At 50.0% G+C, this 15,041-nt stretch overlaps 6 protein-coding genes across 6 annotated transcripts; 3 read left to right on the top strand and 3 right to left on the bottom strand.

Annotated features, from left to right (window-relative positions):
• Window positions 1–1,956: 1,956 nt before the first annotated feature.
• On the top strand, window positions 1,957–2,997 carry BO83DRAFT_380142 (cupin domain-containing protein). The gene is made up of 3 exons (XM_025531684.1): window positions 1,957–2,029; window positions 2,115–2,182; window positions 2,300–2,997. Exon 3 carries the CDS (start codon window positions 2,317–2,319, stop codon window positions 2,848–2,850), a length of 534 nt encoding a protein of 177 aa, XP_025385867.1. The 5' UTR covers window positions 1,957–2,029; window positions 2,115–2,182; window positions 2,300–2,316; the 3' UTR covers window positions 2,851–2,997.
• A 576-nt stretch (window positions 2,998–3,573) lies between these two features.
• BO83DRAFT_450227 (acyclic terpene utilization AtuA family protein) lies at window positions 3,574–5,800 on the bottom strand (the record flags this gene model as incomplete). The annotated part of the gene is made up of 7 exons (XM_025536794.1): window positions 3,574–4,100; window positions 4,212–4,351; window positions 4,401–4,604; window positions 4,671–5,311; window positions 5,378–5,556; window positions 5,616–5,690; window positions 5,743–5,800. 7 exons carry the CDS (start codon window positions 5,798–5,800, stop codon window positions 3,574–3,576), a joined length of 1,824 nt encoding a protein of 607 aa, XP_025385866.1.
• A 643-nt stretch (window positions 5,801–6,443) lies between these two features.
• Window positions 6,444–8,236, top strand: BO83DRAFT_418834 (CoA-transferase family III; the record flags this gene model as incomplete). The annotated part of the gene is made up of 2 exons (XM_025534845.1): window positions 6,444–7,388; window positions 7,448–8,236. The coding sequence occupies 2 exons, from the start codon at window positions 6,444–6,446 to the stop codon at window positions 8,234–8,236; spliced, it is 1,734 nt and encodes a 577-aa protein (XP_025385865.1).
• Window positions 8,237–8,291: 55 nt separating this feature from the next.
• BO83DRAFT_439094 (uncharacterized protein) lies at window positions 8,292–10,866 on the bottom strand (the record flags this gene model as incomplete). Its single annotated transcript, XM_025536146.1, has 5 exons — window positions 10,704–10,866; window positions 10,522–10,649; window positions 10,167–10,456; window positions 8,919–10,113; window positions 8,292–8,865 (listed from the first exon to the last, which is right to left on the bottom strand). Exons 1-5 carry the CDS (start codon window positions 10,749–10,751, stop codon window positions 8,292–8,294), a joined length of 2,235 nt encoding a protein of 744 aa, XP_025385864.1. The 5' UTR covers window positions 10,752–10,866.
• A 260-nt stretch (window positions 10,867–11,126) lies between these two features.
• BO83DRAFT_365055 (carboxylesterase/lipase family protein) lies at window positions 11,127–13,358 on the bottom strand. The gene has a single exon (XM_025529655.1). The coding sequence runs from the start codon at window positions 13,056–13,058 to the stop codon at window positions 11,334–11,336; it is 1,725 nt and encodes a 574-aa protein (XP_025385863.1). The 5' UTR covers window positions 13,059–13,358; the 3' UTR covers window positions 11,127–11,333.
• A 1,120-nt stretch (window positions 13,359–14,478) lies between these two features.
• Window positions 14,479–15,021, top strand: BO83DRAFT_317688 (molybdopterin synthase catalytic subunit; the record flags this gene model as incomplete). Its single annotated transcript, XM_025527712.1, has 1 exon — window positions 14,479–15,021. One exon carries the CDS (start codon window positions 14,479–14,481, stop codon window positions 15,019–15,021), a length of 543 nt encoding a protein of 180 aa, XP_025385862.1.
• Between the last annotated feature and the right edge of the window lie 20 nt (window positions 15,022–15,041).

Below are 15,041 nucleotides of genomic sequence, written 5' to 3'. Positions count from 1 at the left end.
GCGCACAATTCAATAGTATGTCCGGATCCGTGTAGATCCACACCGCCTCTCCATCTTATTCGGCTGCTCAAATTCCTCGATAGTCGGTCAACAGCAGTAGAGGAAAGTTACTTAAATCCACTTAAATATTTAAATGATCCCTTGCAGTCTCTGTTTTGGCCTTATCGCCAGCCGCTGAGACGAGATAATATTGATGTCGCGACAGCACGATCTGTGCTATGCCTCCCTCCATAAGAAAGGATTTTAAGTCGCTTGAGGCCATGTCTAGCTCTGGTTGGAAAAAGGCGCAATAAGCTTGCAGAAAGGCTCCGATATCCTATGCCAAAGCATAGACACAAAATGACCACCTTAGAATTCTCTGGCATTTGGGGGAACTGGGGAACCTTCCACCTGGACGCAGTCCTCGGCAACATATCTCAATCCAGCCTAGACGGAGACCCTCAGACGCATCGCCATTGGCAATATCAAATATATAAGTTCCATTTAATGCATTGACCATGGAAATACCGGATGCGGATGCGGACGCGACTGAATGAAGCGTAAATAAGAGCGAACTTATTGGATGAGGAATGAGGTGTTCACCGGTCACAGGCGAAAAAGATCTGTGAAGCCGCAGTAACCACGAGGCCATTAGGCCGATTCTCAATCAGAGCAGCCTACGAGGTCTATGGCTTTATAAAGCATTCTCGGCTTCTATGTGCCTTCCCATAACAGCTTCTCGTAAGCATATACTCATGTTGTTGCGTATTGTCCTTTTGACGCAACAGCACGTCGATCTACCGTCATAGTATCCTGGGCGATAGGGCATGGACTCATGGGTAGTATACCATGCTGCATTCTGAACTATTCGTAGGTAATTAATAGCATGTTCAGGGCTTCGTGCCCGCTATATGGCTTCTTGCTCTGCGTGACCAAAAGAAAGCAACGATCGGTGCTGATGTATCGGAAAGAAAGTCAGTCATGACGATACAAGTGTATAGTTGAACGCATTATTCATTATGGAGAATAATTTCCGTGGTCTTATAGGTAGGGTTATCTTCCCTGAAGCCTAGCTGTATGATGCGTGTGGTCCGTAGACAAGTAACGGATATCATCACATTAAACCTGAGTACTTAGCAAGTTGAAACAGCAGTCGATGATTACGATTCGCATGTCGTCGGCGGACCTTTTATTGGATGGGCAAGCTGCGGAGGTCAACAGGGGTCATCAGGCAACAACAACCTTCACTAATATGTAATGATAATATTTAATTAGTGCTTTGAGGGGTATACTGGGATCCCCGGCAGTCAACCGGACCTTGAAGTTGGGTTCATCTTGGACACCGGAGCTGTATTTCTCTTCGCCTGTATTGGCCCTCCTGCACTGGCTGGGTCTTTGGATCTGAACGAATCACACTCAACATGGTAATTAGTGGCATCAGTCAGACACTACCAGGATGGTGGAGATATCGGTCGGCGTTAGCACTTAGCTTAGCCCGAGTCTCCGAGAAGAGGCTACATGTCGGTCTACCTGATACACAAGGCTGTTCCCCTGACTATCCGGCAAAGTACATCACTGGTTGCATCCGAGGACACCAACCAGTAGCTGGCAATCGGTCGGCTCATTCGAGCCGAGAAAAGCGGACTGGAGCCAATCAAATACTTGCCAGTTCAACATCTCCACTGCACTGACCTCGAGACGCAGGGATACCGACTGGATCAAAACCGCCCATGGCTAGTTTTTGATTGGACCAAGCATGAGTCTATTTAGGGCTGGTCATTTTGGCGGCGGGCGATGCCTCTGTGGATGTTCTCACTGCGCCCGCCCCGCTCTAATCCTTGGAGCCTTTGAAGGTGCCTTTCGTTTCTCCGTCGGACGAAGCTTTGCGATATTTTGTCTCATTCTAGTGAGAGAGACCGGTCCCCGCTTATAAATTCGGCCTCGTGTCGTTGACCTTCTTTACTCTCTTTCCGCCTACGATGCTCAGCCTCGCGCGCCACTTTCATAAGCTGCTTCCTTCTCAATATCACCCTTACAAGGCTTGGTCCTGGTATGCTTATCTCTTGAGCCTCTCTCTCTTTCTCGTCTTGGCCCCAGTCTACTTCGACTCGTTCCCTTTGCTAATTCAGGCTTAGTCTCAGTCTAGCCAAACGTAGCCAAATCCTTGCAGCGAAAGAGCCCTGGTATAAAAACACGAAGAAATGTAAGTTCCAAGACACACGCGGAGACAATATCCAGCGTGTTTCTATAATCCCTACCTGAGAAAATCACATAAACCTCAAAGACATCCAACCCTCTGATTACATTGGCGTCCCTGCAGTCAGTTGCTTTGCAGCCATGTCGACTCCAGAGCCACTTCCCAACCCCCAGCGTGTCATCACCGACACTGATCTCGAGACCGGCATCTCCCACTTCAATACGACGCTGGATGAAAGCCTCGCGGTCAAGCAGGATCTCGGAGGCTCCTTGTTCCGTTTGGGATACATCACCGACAAGACCCCCAACACGCTTGATGGCACCGATCTCACCAACTACACGGAGTACCTGGAGACTGCTAGCGTGCCTCCCGTGACTCTCCCCGATGGTCGTGGCATGATCTGGTACATCGACACCCCTCCCGGTAAAGGCAGTCCTTCCCACCGCACCCTCAGCTTTGATGTCGTCATTCAGGTCGCAGGCGAGATCGAATTGACTCTCGAGTCAGGCGAGAAGCGCATCCAGAAGCCTGGTGACATGGTTATTCAGCGCGCTACCACTCACAGTTGGAGAAACCCTAGCGAAGACAAGTGGGCCCGTATGGTTGGTGTCATGTACTCCAGCAACCCTGTGGTTCTCAAGAATGGCACCGAGCTTGGTCCCTCCGGGCTCTAATCGCCTCAGCAGCGATGGTATAGACTATTTGTGTCTACATAGACCAGTAAATCTATTTTCGAGCCCAACTTATACAACGAATTCAAGACCCAAAGCTTCTAGGGCTGACAGTATATTTTATCTGCGAGTATAGTAATCAGTTCAATAAACAGGGAAAAAAGAACAATTCAAATACAAAACCCCATACTTTTCTGTCTCGGTATATTAACATAGTTGGAAGAGGTTACAACTTCACAACACAGCTAAAGGTTGGATTATCAAACCTCTTGTTCGTATATCTCTAGGGACTCTGAGAATGTTTGCTTTTTGTCTTTCAACAGGAAGTGTCACTTATGGAGGTAATCAATATACAAATATGAAAGACTTTTACTATTTTTTCCGATCCATATACTCCAGTCATATGGTTTTTTTGTATCAAACAGTTTGATTATGACCTGAATTCATATATTAGTTAGTGCGGTCTCGAAGCTACATATTCTTATTGTCAATTATTGGTCTTCGCTTTTCTTTCCTATTACTCTATTTTAGAAGAGGCTATATAAATACAGATATAAGATTCGTCCCTACGTTAGTGGAAGAGACCTCTGAAAAAAAGAACTGAGTGAAATAGATTCACTATGATTGTGGGGAAAAACTTCATAGGTTCCTAAGTCAGGAACGAACACAGTATAGGGGCAAATTTATTGATAGAGAAATCTCTACCCCATATCCATATGGAGTACATCATCCCAAAATCTGCACAGGAACATCCACGACCTTATCACGGATATAATCAACAAACCCCTTCCCAAACCCATCAAGCCGACTTGAACTACTCACGCCGCGGCCCAGAATCCCATAGATGACAAAGTGCACAGCCATGATATTCGGGAACTCGACGCGCTCAATGAAGAAGCTATCATCCCAATCTTTGCCGCTGAGCTCTCGCATTCGATCCCGGGTCAAATATGATCGAAGCCAGGCCCACTGCTTGGGGTTCGTAACAAAAAGTCCACAGTTAAGGTTTCCGCCCTTATCACCTGATCGGCCGAGAGCAATGTCTCCCAAGCGGAGTTTCTTAGTGGGGCTTTTGAACAGTTGTGTTTCTGCTGGGTCGTAGCTCTCCCGGGGCTTGAGGTCTTGATATTGTTGGGGATGGCCGGTATCGTATGAGCTGATGCTGTTGGATGTGTCTATCAGGTTTATTGTCTCGTGAATCTCGGATTGCTTTATCAGCGCTGGGTAGTAGGCGAGGAACGGTAAGGGAATGGCTGTTCGAGTGTCCAGTGATGCATGAAAGCCTACATATTTACCCTTCGCATTAGATGACTGCAGTCTGTACATCTGTGATTGGATTAAAGAAAATACATTGGGCCACGTACCGGAGAAATGCTTGAGAGAGATATCTTTCAGAGCCTTTGCTACAGCCAGAACAGCGCTTTCTGACTGCGATGCCACAAATACACGCAGATACGTAGTACTTTCGGCCTGGAAGGCTGGGTTGGCTGCAGGTGTTCCAATTCTAGAAATATTAGACCGGGAATAAACATGGAACCCAGGACAAGTCATACCTCTGAAACTCCAAAGTCTCCAAACTTTTCTTGACTTCGTCGGGAAGAAAGTGACGCATCTGCCGCTCGAAAAGATCCCACTTCTTATCCGTAGCATACCCAGTTGCATTGAGCAAAAGTTGGGCTTCGTATCCTCCTCGGTAGAAGACAGCCAGCTTGGTCGTTGGGGGTGGAGGTGATCCTCGAATACCCGACACGCGCACCCTGTATTCATGTTACCATGAGGAGATATGTTCGCTAATCCAAAATAATCGCGTCAAAGATACTTACCTATCTTTCCCCACGTCTTTGACCGCAACATCGCCGATATAAGCACTCACGTCACTATTGAGATAGATACTCCCCTGCAGCTCATACAGGAATTGACTGCAAACAGTCTCCGAGTTCACGATACCCTGTGTGTTTGGGTGCTTCGTGATAACGCATGTGCCATCCGCAGCAATTTCAGCGATAGGAAAGCCTGGAGCAACAAGGTCATCCAGAGGATATTTATCAAACCCAGCAAAATTGGCACCAGTCACATACGCAGAACACTCGATCAAATGACCAGCAATCAGCGATCCGGCAAGCTGGTCGTAGTCTGTCTCTGACCAATTATGCCAGTACCACGCTGCGGCGATAACCGGACTAGCGTCTGCAACGCGGCCACAGATGATGATATCGGCGCCTCGACGCAGGCCATCCACGATACCACGGGCACCCAAGTACGCATGTGCAGACACCATTGGAACTGGCTTCCCGTCTGGTGTGTTCAGGAATGCGTAAGTGAGATCTGAAGGTACCACATCTGAGTTCCCGGCGTCAAGATGGGTTAGCTCTTCTTTGGTAGCTGGCATGTTTGGTCCAACGCGATCATACAAGTCATCGCCTGAGAGATATGCAACACGGAGATCAAGCTTCTTCTCGGAGATCTATTGAATAGCCAGCTGTGTCAGTATGCTCGTCAGACTCTAGTATACAGAAGTAGTGCGGCCTACCAGAGCCTGGATCTTCAGTGCAAGAGCTTTAGGATCCAAAGCACCGCCGTTGATGACCACTCGGATACGCTTCTGCGCAATCACTTCGATGGTCTGCTGGAGTCCTTCCCAGGCAGTAGCTTCATATCCAGGATGCTTTCCTTCTCGCCATGCCTGGGCATTGTTCGCAAGATTAACTTCTACACACTCGAGCTTAGAACCGCAGTTGTTTCGTAGAAGTAACAGAAGTATGGCTTACCTGCGAGATAATCGCCCGTTATAAAATCGACATCTCCCAGTGTTGCCTGTCGGTACATTTCATACGCTGGATCGCCTGCCATGCAACATCAATCTGAGTGTCTCGTTCAAAATGTCGGGGTGCCTACCATGATATCCAGAGCAGTTGGCTACCCTAACAGGGCGTGTCTCTGTTGCAGAAGACATGATTACAGGTTGTCAACCTCAGTAGTAGTCGCTCAAAATAGTCTGTGAAGATTGATAGGCATTTCTTGTTATACATCAACCACGCCTTATATAACAAGTTCCCGTACCTCGGCCATCGTTCGGATATTAGGTAACTGGACAAAGAATTGCGTCGTCGAATAGTGAACAGCTCCTGAGTCAAGGATGTTGAGCGTGGACCCTTCCATCCGAGTGGACCAGTAGCATCCCCTTGCTCTGTGGTGTCTGTATCCATAAAAGGCTATGATTGACTTTCATCCTTTGGGTCCCCGTGGCCCGTGGCAAGACCCCTCACAGGATATGGAACGATTATCCCCAGTGCACTCAATTTATGCAGCATTATAGTGAATTAAGTGTCCACTAGTCAATTAAAACCCCTTATAGACGTCATGGATCCGTTGATCATGTCCAGTTTGTTGGTAGCTGTGCCGTGGACCTCGGACTTGAAACCCCGCGGGCCGTGGAGCCAAAATGTCCGGGCCCATTCTTTGTCTTCTATATGAATATGACAGCTAACGCAAGGGGTAGTGTCACTCGTGTTATCTTCTTCATTCTATCGTGAAATACATTCTCTATCTACTTCTTCTCCTATTCTTTGATGATTCCGTCATAAGTTTAATCAACAATGACACTGGCCCACGAAACCATTCCCGGTACGGAGGTGTACGGACCGGGCACTTTCATCGACAAGACTGTGCTTCCAGTGCCTGTAGACGCTCGTCGGGTGTTTGAGCTTCTTGCCTCTCGAACCCCTGGATTTACCCAGAACAAAGCACTATGGGATACCGTCCACTTCGAAGGACGACCTGAGCCTATGGTTCAAGGTCCGATCAAATCACCCGTCATGGCAGCTGCGCTTCATGCCATGGGAGGCGTAGTGGCTAATGAGCTTCTCGAATTGCGTGATGGAAAGCCCGCAACAGAGAATAGTGTGACAGTCAATACTGACCATGCAGGCATTTGGCTCGGATCTGTGTTCACCACGTACATTAATGGTTCCGATGTATCCGCCCTGGCACGGTCGGGGAAGTTGAGTTCACTCTTCGAACGGAATTATGAACAAGGCTTCGGCAAGGGGATAGCAAGTCGGGCAACTGCTATTTACCAAACAAAAGATCCCAAAGTGTGGTACCAGCTTCATGGTTCACTCGACGCGAACGCTGCTCTTCGGACAATGGGAATCAACCCTGACGTGACTTTCAGCACACCCCAACAGTACTATGACTATATCCAAGGGCATATTATCAAGTGGTCGCCCGATGAGCTTGAAATGCACAATGTGCGTCATGGTCTGTGCGGAAGCATCTGCTACTCTCCGGAGGGCTGGAGGAAGACGGAGTTTGGTAAACGCCTGTCCAGACACCCTCTGGTCAACGTGACAGCCGAAACATATGCCAAGTCTACACCTCCAGTCCCTTTGGTCAAGGGTCTATCTGACAAGCGGCCACTTGCCGGGATTAAGGTCCTGGAGATGGTACGTATCATTGCTGGACCGCAGATCGGCGTTACCTTGGCATCCTACGGGGCGGACGTGATCCGTGTGAATTGTAGCAGATTAGTTGACCTTAACGTATGTTTGCCTTGATGCAGTGTCGTGTGAAAGCCTACTAACAGATTCTTGGGTTCTAGGCACTTCAGCTCACGCTGAATGCGGGAAAGCGGACTATTGACCTCGATATCACCAAGCCGGAAGACATGGAACGACTGCAAGAACTCCTTGAAGATGTTGATATTTTCATCCAAGGGTTCAGAATGGGTTCCTTGGAGCGTAAAGGGCTGGGGCTCCGCAACATGCTGGAGATAGCAGCTAAAAGGAACAGGGGAATCATCTATGTCGATGAGAACTGTTACGGTCCGGATGGCCCGTTCCATGAGCGTCCTGGTTGGCAGCAAATTGCAGATGCGGCATCTGGAAGTGAATATGTAATGGGCCGATCACAGGGCTATGAAGAAGGAAAGAGTGTATTGCCGCCACTCCCTGTGTCTGATATGATAACGGGCATTGTCGGTGCGGTTGGTGCCATGATTGCGGTAAAGAGACGGGCAGTTGAAGGCGGCTCATATCACATCACCAGCTCCTTGGTTGCTGCTGATGCAGTTGCATTGGAGAAGGACGTAGGACTATACCCCCCTGAGGTGGTACGAGACACAGTCGAGCGATTTGGGTTCAAGGAGATTACTCCTGATCAGTACGTTTCCGAAGTCCTGATCCCAGTCATTGACGGTTGGAAAAGAGGATTGCCCCATGGTTTAGATGAGGACTCCAGGTTCATGACGACATTCAAGGAGCCAGGACCATGGGGCCGCCAGACTCTCTTGAAGCCTGTTGCAAAGTTAGGTCTAGAGGAGTCGACGCCAAGATGGACTTCTCCTCCTGTCCCGCACTGCCATCATGATAGGGACATCAATTGGTTTTGAGGATAATTCGGAGTATGGATATTTGTATATAGTTTCTGTGTCAAGCAATCACGTATCAAGTATCTGGCATATTGGCCTCGGGTATATCCACTCCCGGAACGACCGGAAACGAAGGCGCACCTGAAACAAGATCCTGCCAGTTCCAAAATGGGGGTAGAGACCACTGCCAGTTAGCCGCCTGATCAACTGTTGAAGGCCCCAGAAAACCAATATCTGGGTAGGGCCCCTGCTGCATGACATTCGTAAACTGAGCGCTTGCCATATCTGCCGCAGAAGCGCTAGCAAAAGGAGTCGATAACGTGTCGGAAAAATTAGGGGCTGTATTTTGATTGATCTCATGACTAGATAGACTAGGCCCGTCATTTTCGTTATTCTGCATAATTGCTGGATGGTGGTTACGGGCAGGTTTCGCCGTCATGAAGGCCCTCCTAGCAGAACGCTCTAAGTCAGAGCACATGCCCAATACAAAGTCGACGTATGTATTAGGCTCCTCGGAAGAAGTACGTGCGAGAAATCCAATAACATTCTGGACCATTAAAAGATCGTCCCCAGCATCTGAATGTGCTGGTTGTGCGAGTATCCGTAAGGCAAGAGGGACACATGCTGCCGCTGGAAAGTAAATGATGTTCCTTCAGAGATCAAGGTCAGCGTAAGCCCCTTGAAGACGTCGATAAGTACTTACCACTTGTAGGTAGAGCCAAGCGAAGGTACATGTGATAGTAGAGCCAATGCAGAACGTGCTGCGTCGAGTGAGCGTGAAACTATCGGCGCAATACCCTCATCCGTTCCTTGCCTAGACCGCTCGATAGCGTTTGCTTGAAACACACACACCTGGTAAAGGTTTGAGTAACAGCAATTATATGCGAAATGTAATCGAAGGACATGTTGCAGGAAATAAGTTGGTTCACAAGAAAATCTGCGCTGGGGTTGAAGCCTCGAATGTAATGTCTTCTTCCAGCTCAACAGCGCGTCTTCACAAGACTTTATTCTCTCAATAACATCATCACTCGATTCTTGACGAACAGTCACCGTGTAAAGCTTCCTATAAACAAGCCGCTGAATCTGAGCTAGTTGAGCAAGGAGACGGAAGTAATTCATTCTAGTACCGTCAATCATTAGTACGCCCTTGCCGTCAGGGGGGTTCTCTGTCGGTAAATGTGTATCATAGTCTTCGAAATCCTGGACCGGCGGGCGGCCGACCCTGATGGAAATGTCTGAGTCAAGTATGAAAGCAATCCAGTACACTCTTCGCCTGTGCTCCGCCTCGGGTGAAGCTCCAGAGCCGTTTCCTCTATGCAGTCCTATTGACTGGGCCAGACGCATTGCTGCAGCCGCGAACATAAGAAGGGCTTGTGGGTTAGGTGTACCCTGAAAGTAAAGCGCCAGACCTAGGAAGCCCTGCACGGCGGCAATGTCAGTGTTTCGAAGGAAGACGTCAACCACAGCGTTCAAGGCATTCTTAACATGTCCCAACGACTTTTTCCAGTCGTCACTAGGATCAGAAGATGCATGCGCCCTTTCTCTGTATGATATGGCCAAAGCAATGTTGAGAGAAATCCACCATGATGCACTATTATCGGGATTCCATGAGTATTGTCTGTCGACGGACCTCATGAACGAGGCCTCCTCAAAAAGAGGAATTGCTTGGTTAAAGGTTGCAAAGTACTCTCGCGCTAGCTGGACAGTTGTGTCCTTACATGGTAGAGGTTCGACAATGCGTCGTTCCAGGCCATCTTGAAGAATATGAGGAATCCAGCTTGAAAGTTGCCATGGACTAGCACTTCTTTGAGGTGCGCGTCGCCAGACCCCAGTATCTGGCTGTGCCTCTAGCCGATTCAATTCGGCATTTGTCAGTGCAGAAAATGCAGACGAAGCCCCTAAGCCCGATCAATAACTGGGCCGCGAAGCAGACGACGATCTTGCAACCTACCAAAATAGCGCATTTTCCCGTCCTGTGCGTCGATGACAATAGATTGATCGTTCTCGGCGGGAAGGCGAGGGCCCTTATCAGATGTTACCTGAGGCATGTTAGGAATATTGTCTCCGTCTGTCGGGTCTTCTGGCTCCCCGTAATTAGTATTGCTCTCGACTGATGTGCCCGGCGAAGTTGATCGTCGGGTATTCTCCACGCCTCGCTGGATTTCAGATCCAGATCTAGTCAAACTCTCCAATTGCTCCTGCATTTTTTCAATTCGCTTCTCTAGCTGTTCAACATATGTTCTACTCCCATCAGTCATCTGCTATAAATGGTAGCTATTTCTTGGGTAGGAGAGCCTAGCACTTACCGACTCTCGCGTTTCCGGCGGTCCATGACATCTTGATACCCGCAAGATAGATTGAATGCGTGGCAAGGTGAACAAATAGGTCGCTTTCCATCGCATTTGACCTTTTTACGCCGACAGGTATTACACGCCTTAGATGTACCAATTAGCTGGTTACTATATAGTTTGAGATTGAACGAACTAACTTTAGCTCGCCGGACGATGTTGGTTGTAGATGATTGTGTTGCGTTCATCTCTCCGAGACTTCTAGTGATTATAATGGACTCAAACCGGAGCGCAAAACCTTATATACAAGCAATTCGGGTTAAAAAGTGAAACTTATAGTTTGTCGCAGATTTGAGCATCCAGTGTTCAGTGGATATATAGTAGTTAGTTGACGCAAGATCGCGCCGTTGGCTGCCGGTCTGGTAGACCAACCAAGGCTCACTAGTGCCGGTGAGCTTACTGTACAGGTGCGGATTAAAGATGTTCCTGACGGTTCACCAGAAGTGTATGTCAGGGTTGCTGCAACAGGACGTAAGTAGATGAGACGACAAGGATGACAGATTCTATGCTTAATCCTCGCCTTACGTGACATGCAGGCATCAGCTACCTCTGATCGCTATGTACACCTTTTCATCCAAAACTAGTAGTATCACTTTTACGAGAAAATTTGCAGCCTCCCCAAGGCCTGTTCCCGTGAACATAAATATATATCCGATGAAAGGTTGCCCTCGAACCCTATCATATTTCGCCTAACTATGTAACGATCAAGTCCGGAGCCCCGTTCATGTACCATTGCAGCAGATCCGAGTCCTGACACCAGCTTAGCTCGCTCAATACACCGGCCATTTACTGAACCACTTGTTCATGAAAGACCGCTTCTCGGCGGAAGCCACCAAGACTGGCTCCCACGCATCGCCTAATTCCATCACCACTGGCTCAGCAGCATCGTTGGCCGGCCAGTTGGGCAGCTCTGGGCCATTGGGATTCCCAGAGCGCAGGAAATTTACCCAATAGTCGGACAGCCGGTCAGCGATTGCATAGTCCTCAGCCGTCCAAGGCTTGTCAGTCGCATACAAGTTGTTGAAAGCATAGTTGATTTCACTCATGTGGTACGCGCCCTCATCCTGGCCTGGGGGAGCATGGGTCCAGTAATAGGTGTAGGTGCTGACAGTGCTGTTGCCCGAGGTGTTGCGCGCAACTCCAGCCTGATACTCGTTGGCCCACTCCCAGATGGATATGCGAGTCTGGTCCTGATAGAAGGTATTGCTGGCGGCATCGGCACTGCTGCTACTGTTCCCTGCAGGATATAGTCGGAAGAATTCAGCGGCCAGGCCGACGCTGCCAAACTCGTACTGATTCTGGCGCGTATAGCTCTCGACCGTCATCCCAGGGTTCGGGGTCGCACCATTTTCATCTCGGTTTCCGCCAGTCAGAACCGCGGCGATTGTATGATTGCCCTGTAGCAGCATCTCCTGGTAGGTAGCCGGCAGTATGTAGCCGTCCAGGACGGGACGGAACAGCGGGGGCTCCATATAGACCGAGTTGTTGGCAAAGACCGTATTCACGTAGGTAACGTCACTTGCGTCGGCGCCGGCCAGGAAGACCTCAACTGGAGCGGCACGGGCCGCGGCAATCCCTGAGAGGTTGAGGCTGGTGAGATACGCAGCCCCCTGCGCCTCCGCGACGGCGAGATGGCGGTACCCCTCGGCCACACTCCCCATCAGGGGGTTGGAAGGGTAAGTGGCTCCGCTCTCAGCAATCACCTGCTCGAAAAGCCCGTCTGCTTCCAGACTATTAAGATGATCGAGCACAGCAGCGGCGCCTGCTGACTGGCCGCCAATAGTAATGCGGGTTGGATCGCCCCCGAAGGAGGCGATGTTCTCGTTCGTCCAGTGCAGCGCCGCCTGCTGGTCAACTAAGCCGTAATTGCCTGAGGTACCGCTCGTCGAGTTCTGACTGAGTTCCGGGTGGGCTAAAAAGCCCAGCGCGCCCAGTCGATAATTGACGGTCACAACCACGACCCCCTTGGCAGCTAGACCGGCCCCATCGTACAGGGCCTGGCTGGTCGATCCCGAGCCAAAGCGGCCTCCGTGGAACCAGACATAGACTGGAAGTTTGCTGTTGGACGAGGCGGGTACCACGCCGATCCCGGTTTCCGTGTTATTCTGCACGTCACCAAGGGTGGCCGTGTCCGGTGTCCAGATGTTGAGATACAAGCAGTCCTCGCTATAATAGCTCGACCCGAGCTGGGGACAGTCCGGGGCAAACTCGGTAGCGTCACGGACGCCCGTCCATCCGCTGACATGCTGCGGATGACGCCAACGATAAGCTCCAGTCGGGGCGGCGGCAAAGGGGATTGCCTTGAAGTTGTAGACCGAAGAGATGTATTGTGATCTATTGCCCTGCACCGTGCTCTCGTATGTATCGATGTAGACGGTGGGTGACTGCACTGGAGCGACTGACGAGCTCGATGTGCTTTTCGACTGAGTCCTCGTGCCGATAACGCGGCCATATGCGGCACTGGCCAGCAAGGGGCCCCAAATTAGGAGCTTCATTGCTTTGAATCACGATGGTTGAAACCCGGTTGTCAATTGAAGTTGGCCGGGGTGATGCAAGCTTTTTTTTATAGTCCCCATTGCTTTTCACGCCCCTCGTCCCCCAACTCCATTTGCTCTAAGATCTGCTTTCCCCTTTCTCCACTTTTCCCCGACATTGAGCTTTGCTGCTCCGTAATATCCTTCCTTTCATGCGGGAAACACCGGTGCCCCTACGGACATCGGATAACGGAGATGGCGCGAAGTCCGACATTGTCCCCGTACACGTCTTACTCGCCTTTCGTCCTGGCTGCACTTTGCATACCCCCTTTGCATGGCAAGCACTGTTCGGATCAGATGCCAGTTGATCAAGGTATATCATCCCACTTTTGAAGGCATGAAAGTGGACTATAAAAGGCCTGACAGTGTTTTGAACGTGTGAGGTTGATCGGGACATGCTGACCCTGTAGTGCGAGACGGCTCCGTGTGCTTGGTTCATCTCCACCAGCAAGGGAACAGACGAGTTGCAGAATATAAGCATTAACCCTATTGGGCCGTGCCGGACATCGGGGGATATTCTTTTTTTCGCCTTCCTATTCGCACTGCGGCCTGCAAAGTAGTGGATGGACCTGCGACAGGAAAGGTTTGCCCCCGCATTTGATGACGCGGTCAAGCCGGCCCATGATTGCGGAACCAGCGGAGCAGGGCATGCCCTGATTTATTGTCCATCTAGCCCAGAAGAGCAGCCTAGCATGCTAATCCCTATTTCGGAGGATTCCTTGGCACGGACAAAGTTACTTTACTGCAAGTCGGGCAGTCGATGCACTCAACCGTCAACCATGTCTAACGAGAGCTGGGCTGAGATTGACATAAGTTCTCTCGTCCCAGACAGATCTCCCCCTATCCGAGTCTAGATGCAGTCACGACAGTGTGGAGGACAGTGCTCAAGGATAAGCTAAAATCTGATGAACTAATGTGGGGAATCGAATGAACGGACGGAGTAGTAGACGGAGCTATATATGGATTAATTACACATTATATGCATTCTGAACATTTATGTCCGACAGCCGCTAACCGCTTCCGTAGCCTATTTCCGCCTCTAAAGCCGAGCTATGTTCACCGCCTTCCATCAGGGACCAGCTCCCCGCAGCATCTTTGGTGGGAGATAAGGCAAGCCGCTATCTAACATCCCAAAGCTGCTGGCACATTTCGCATTCACATTCTCATTCTGTATGGCATTCCAAGCGCCCTTTCCTGAGTCTCACCGCATTGGCGGTACCAACTCACGCTAACCTTCTTCATTATATCCCTCAAGTCAGCATCCACCTCGTAAACAACATTCGCTCCCCACAAGCGGAATAAGACAGTCACAACTGGAGCCCACCACTCTCAAAACATCCACACAAGAACCCCTCGCATGTATTTCAAATCAACACCCACAATGTCCTACACAACACCAACCACCCAAACCGACCAAATACCACCTCACCTCGACCCCCAAACCTACCCACGCACAACCTCAAACCCCACCCTGAACACCCACATCACGCTAACCTACCACCCCCTCGATCCCACAAGCGCACTATCCAAGATCTCCTCTCCTAGCGCCGGCGCAAATGTCCTCTTCCTCGGCACGACACGTAACTCCTTCCAAGACCGCCCCGTCGCACAACTAAGCTACACCGCATACCCGCCTCTCGCGTTGAAGACATTATCCAAGATCGCGGAGGACGCGGTGACGAAACATGAGCTATTGGGTGTCGTGATTGGGCATCGGCTCGGAGACGTGCCGATTGGGGAGAGCAGTATCGTGATTGCGGTTAGTGCGGGACATCGCGGCGCGGCGTGGAGGGCTGGCGAGGAGGTGTTGGAGCTGTGTAAGGAGAAGGCAGAGATATGGAAGAAAGAGGTATTTGTTGATGGGCAGGGCGAGTGGAGGGCGAATAGGGATCGGGATGCGGAGGGGAAGTTAGTACAGGGGTGAAACGGGATACAAATATAAAT

This window comes from Aspergillus eucalypticola (assembly GCF_003184535.1).
Source record: "Aspergillus eucalypticola CBS 122712 chromosome Unknown BO83scaffold_20, whole genome shotgun sequence".
In the NCBI taxonomy this organism is placed as follows: domain Eukaryota; kingdom Fungi; phylum Ascomycota; class Eurotiomycetes; order Eurotiales; family Aspergillaceae; genus Aspergillus; species Aspergillus eucalypticola.
The sequence above is the reverse complement of the archived record's forward strand: the minus strand, read 5'-3'. Positions and strand labels throughout refer to the sequence as shown.

Bases quoted from the DNA above. Each gene is read 5' to 3' on its own strand.
- BO83DRAFT_380142 (XM_025531684.1), top strand. From the start codon at position 2,317: ATGTCGACTCCAGAGCCACTTCCCAACCCCCAGCGTGTCATCACCGAC.
- BO83DRAFT_365055 (XM_025529655.1), bottom strand. From the start codon at position 13,058: ATGAAGCTCCTAATTTGGGGCCCCTTGCTGGCCAGTGCCGCATATGGC.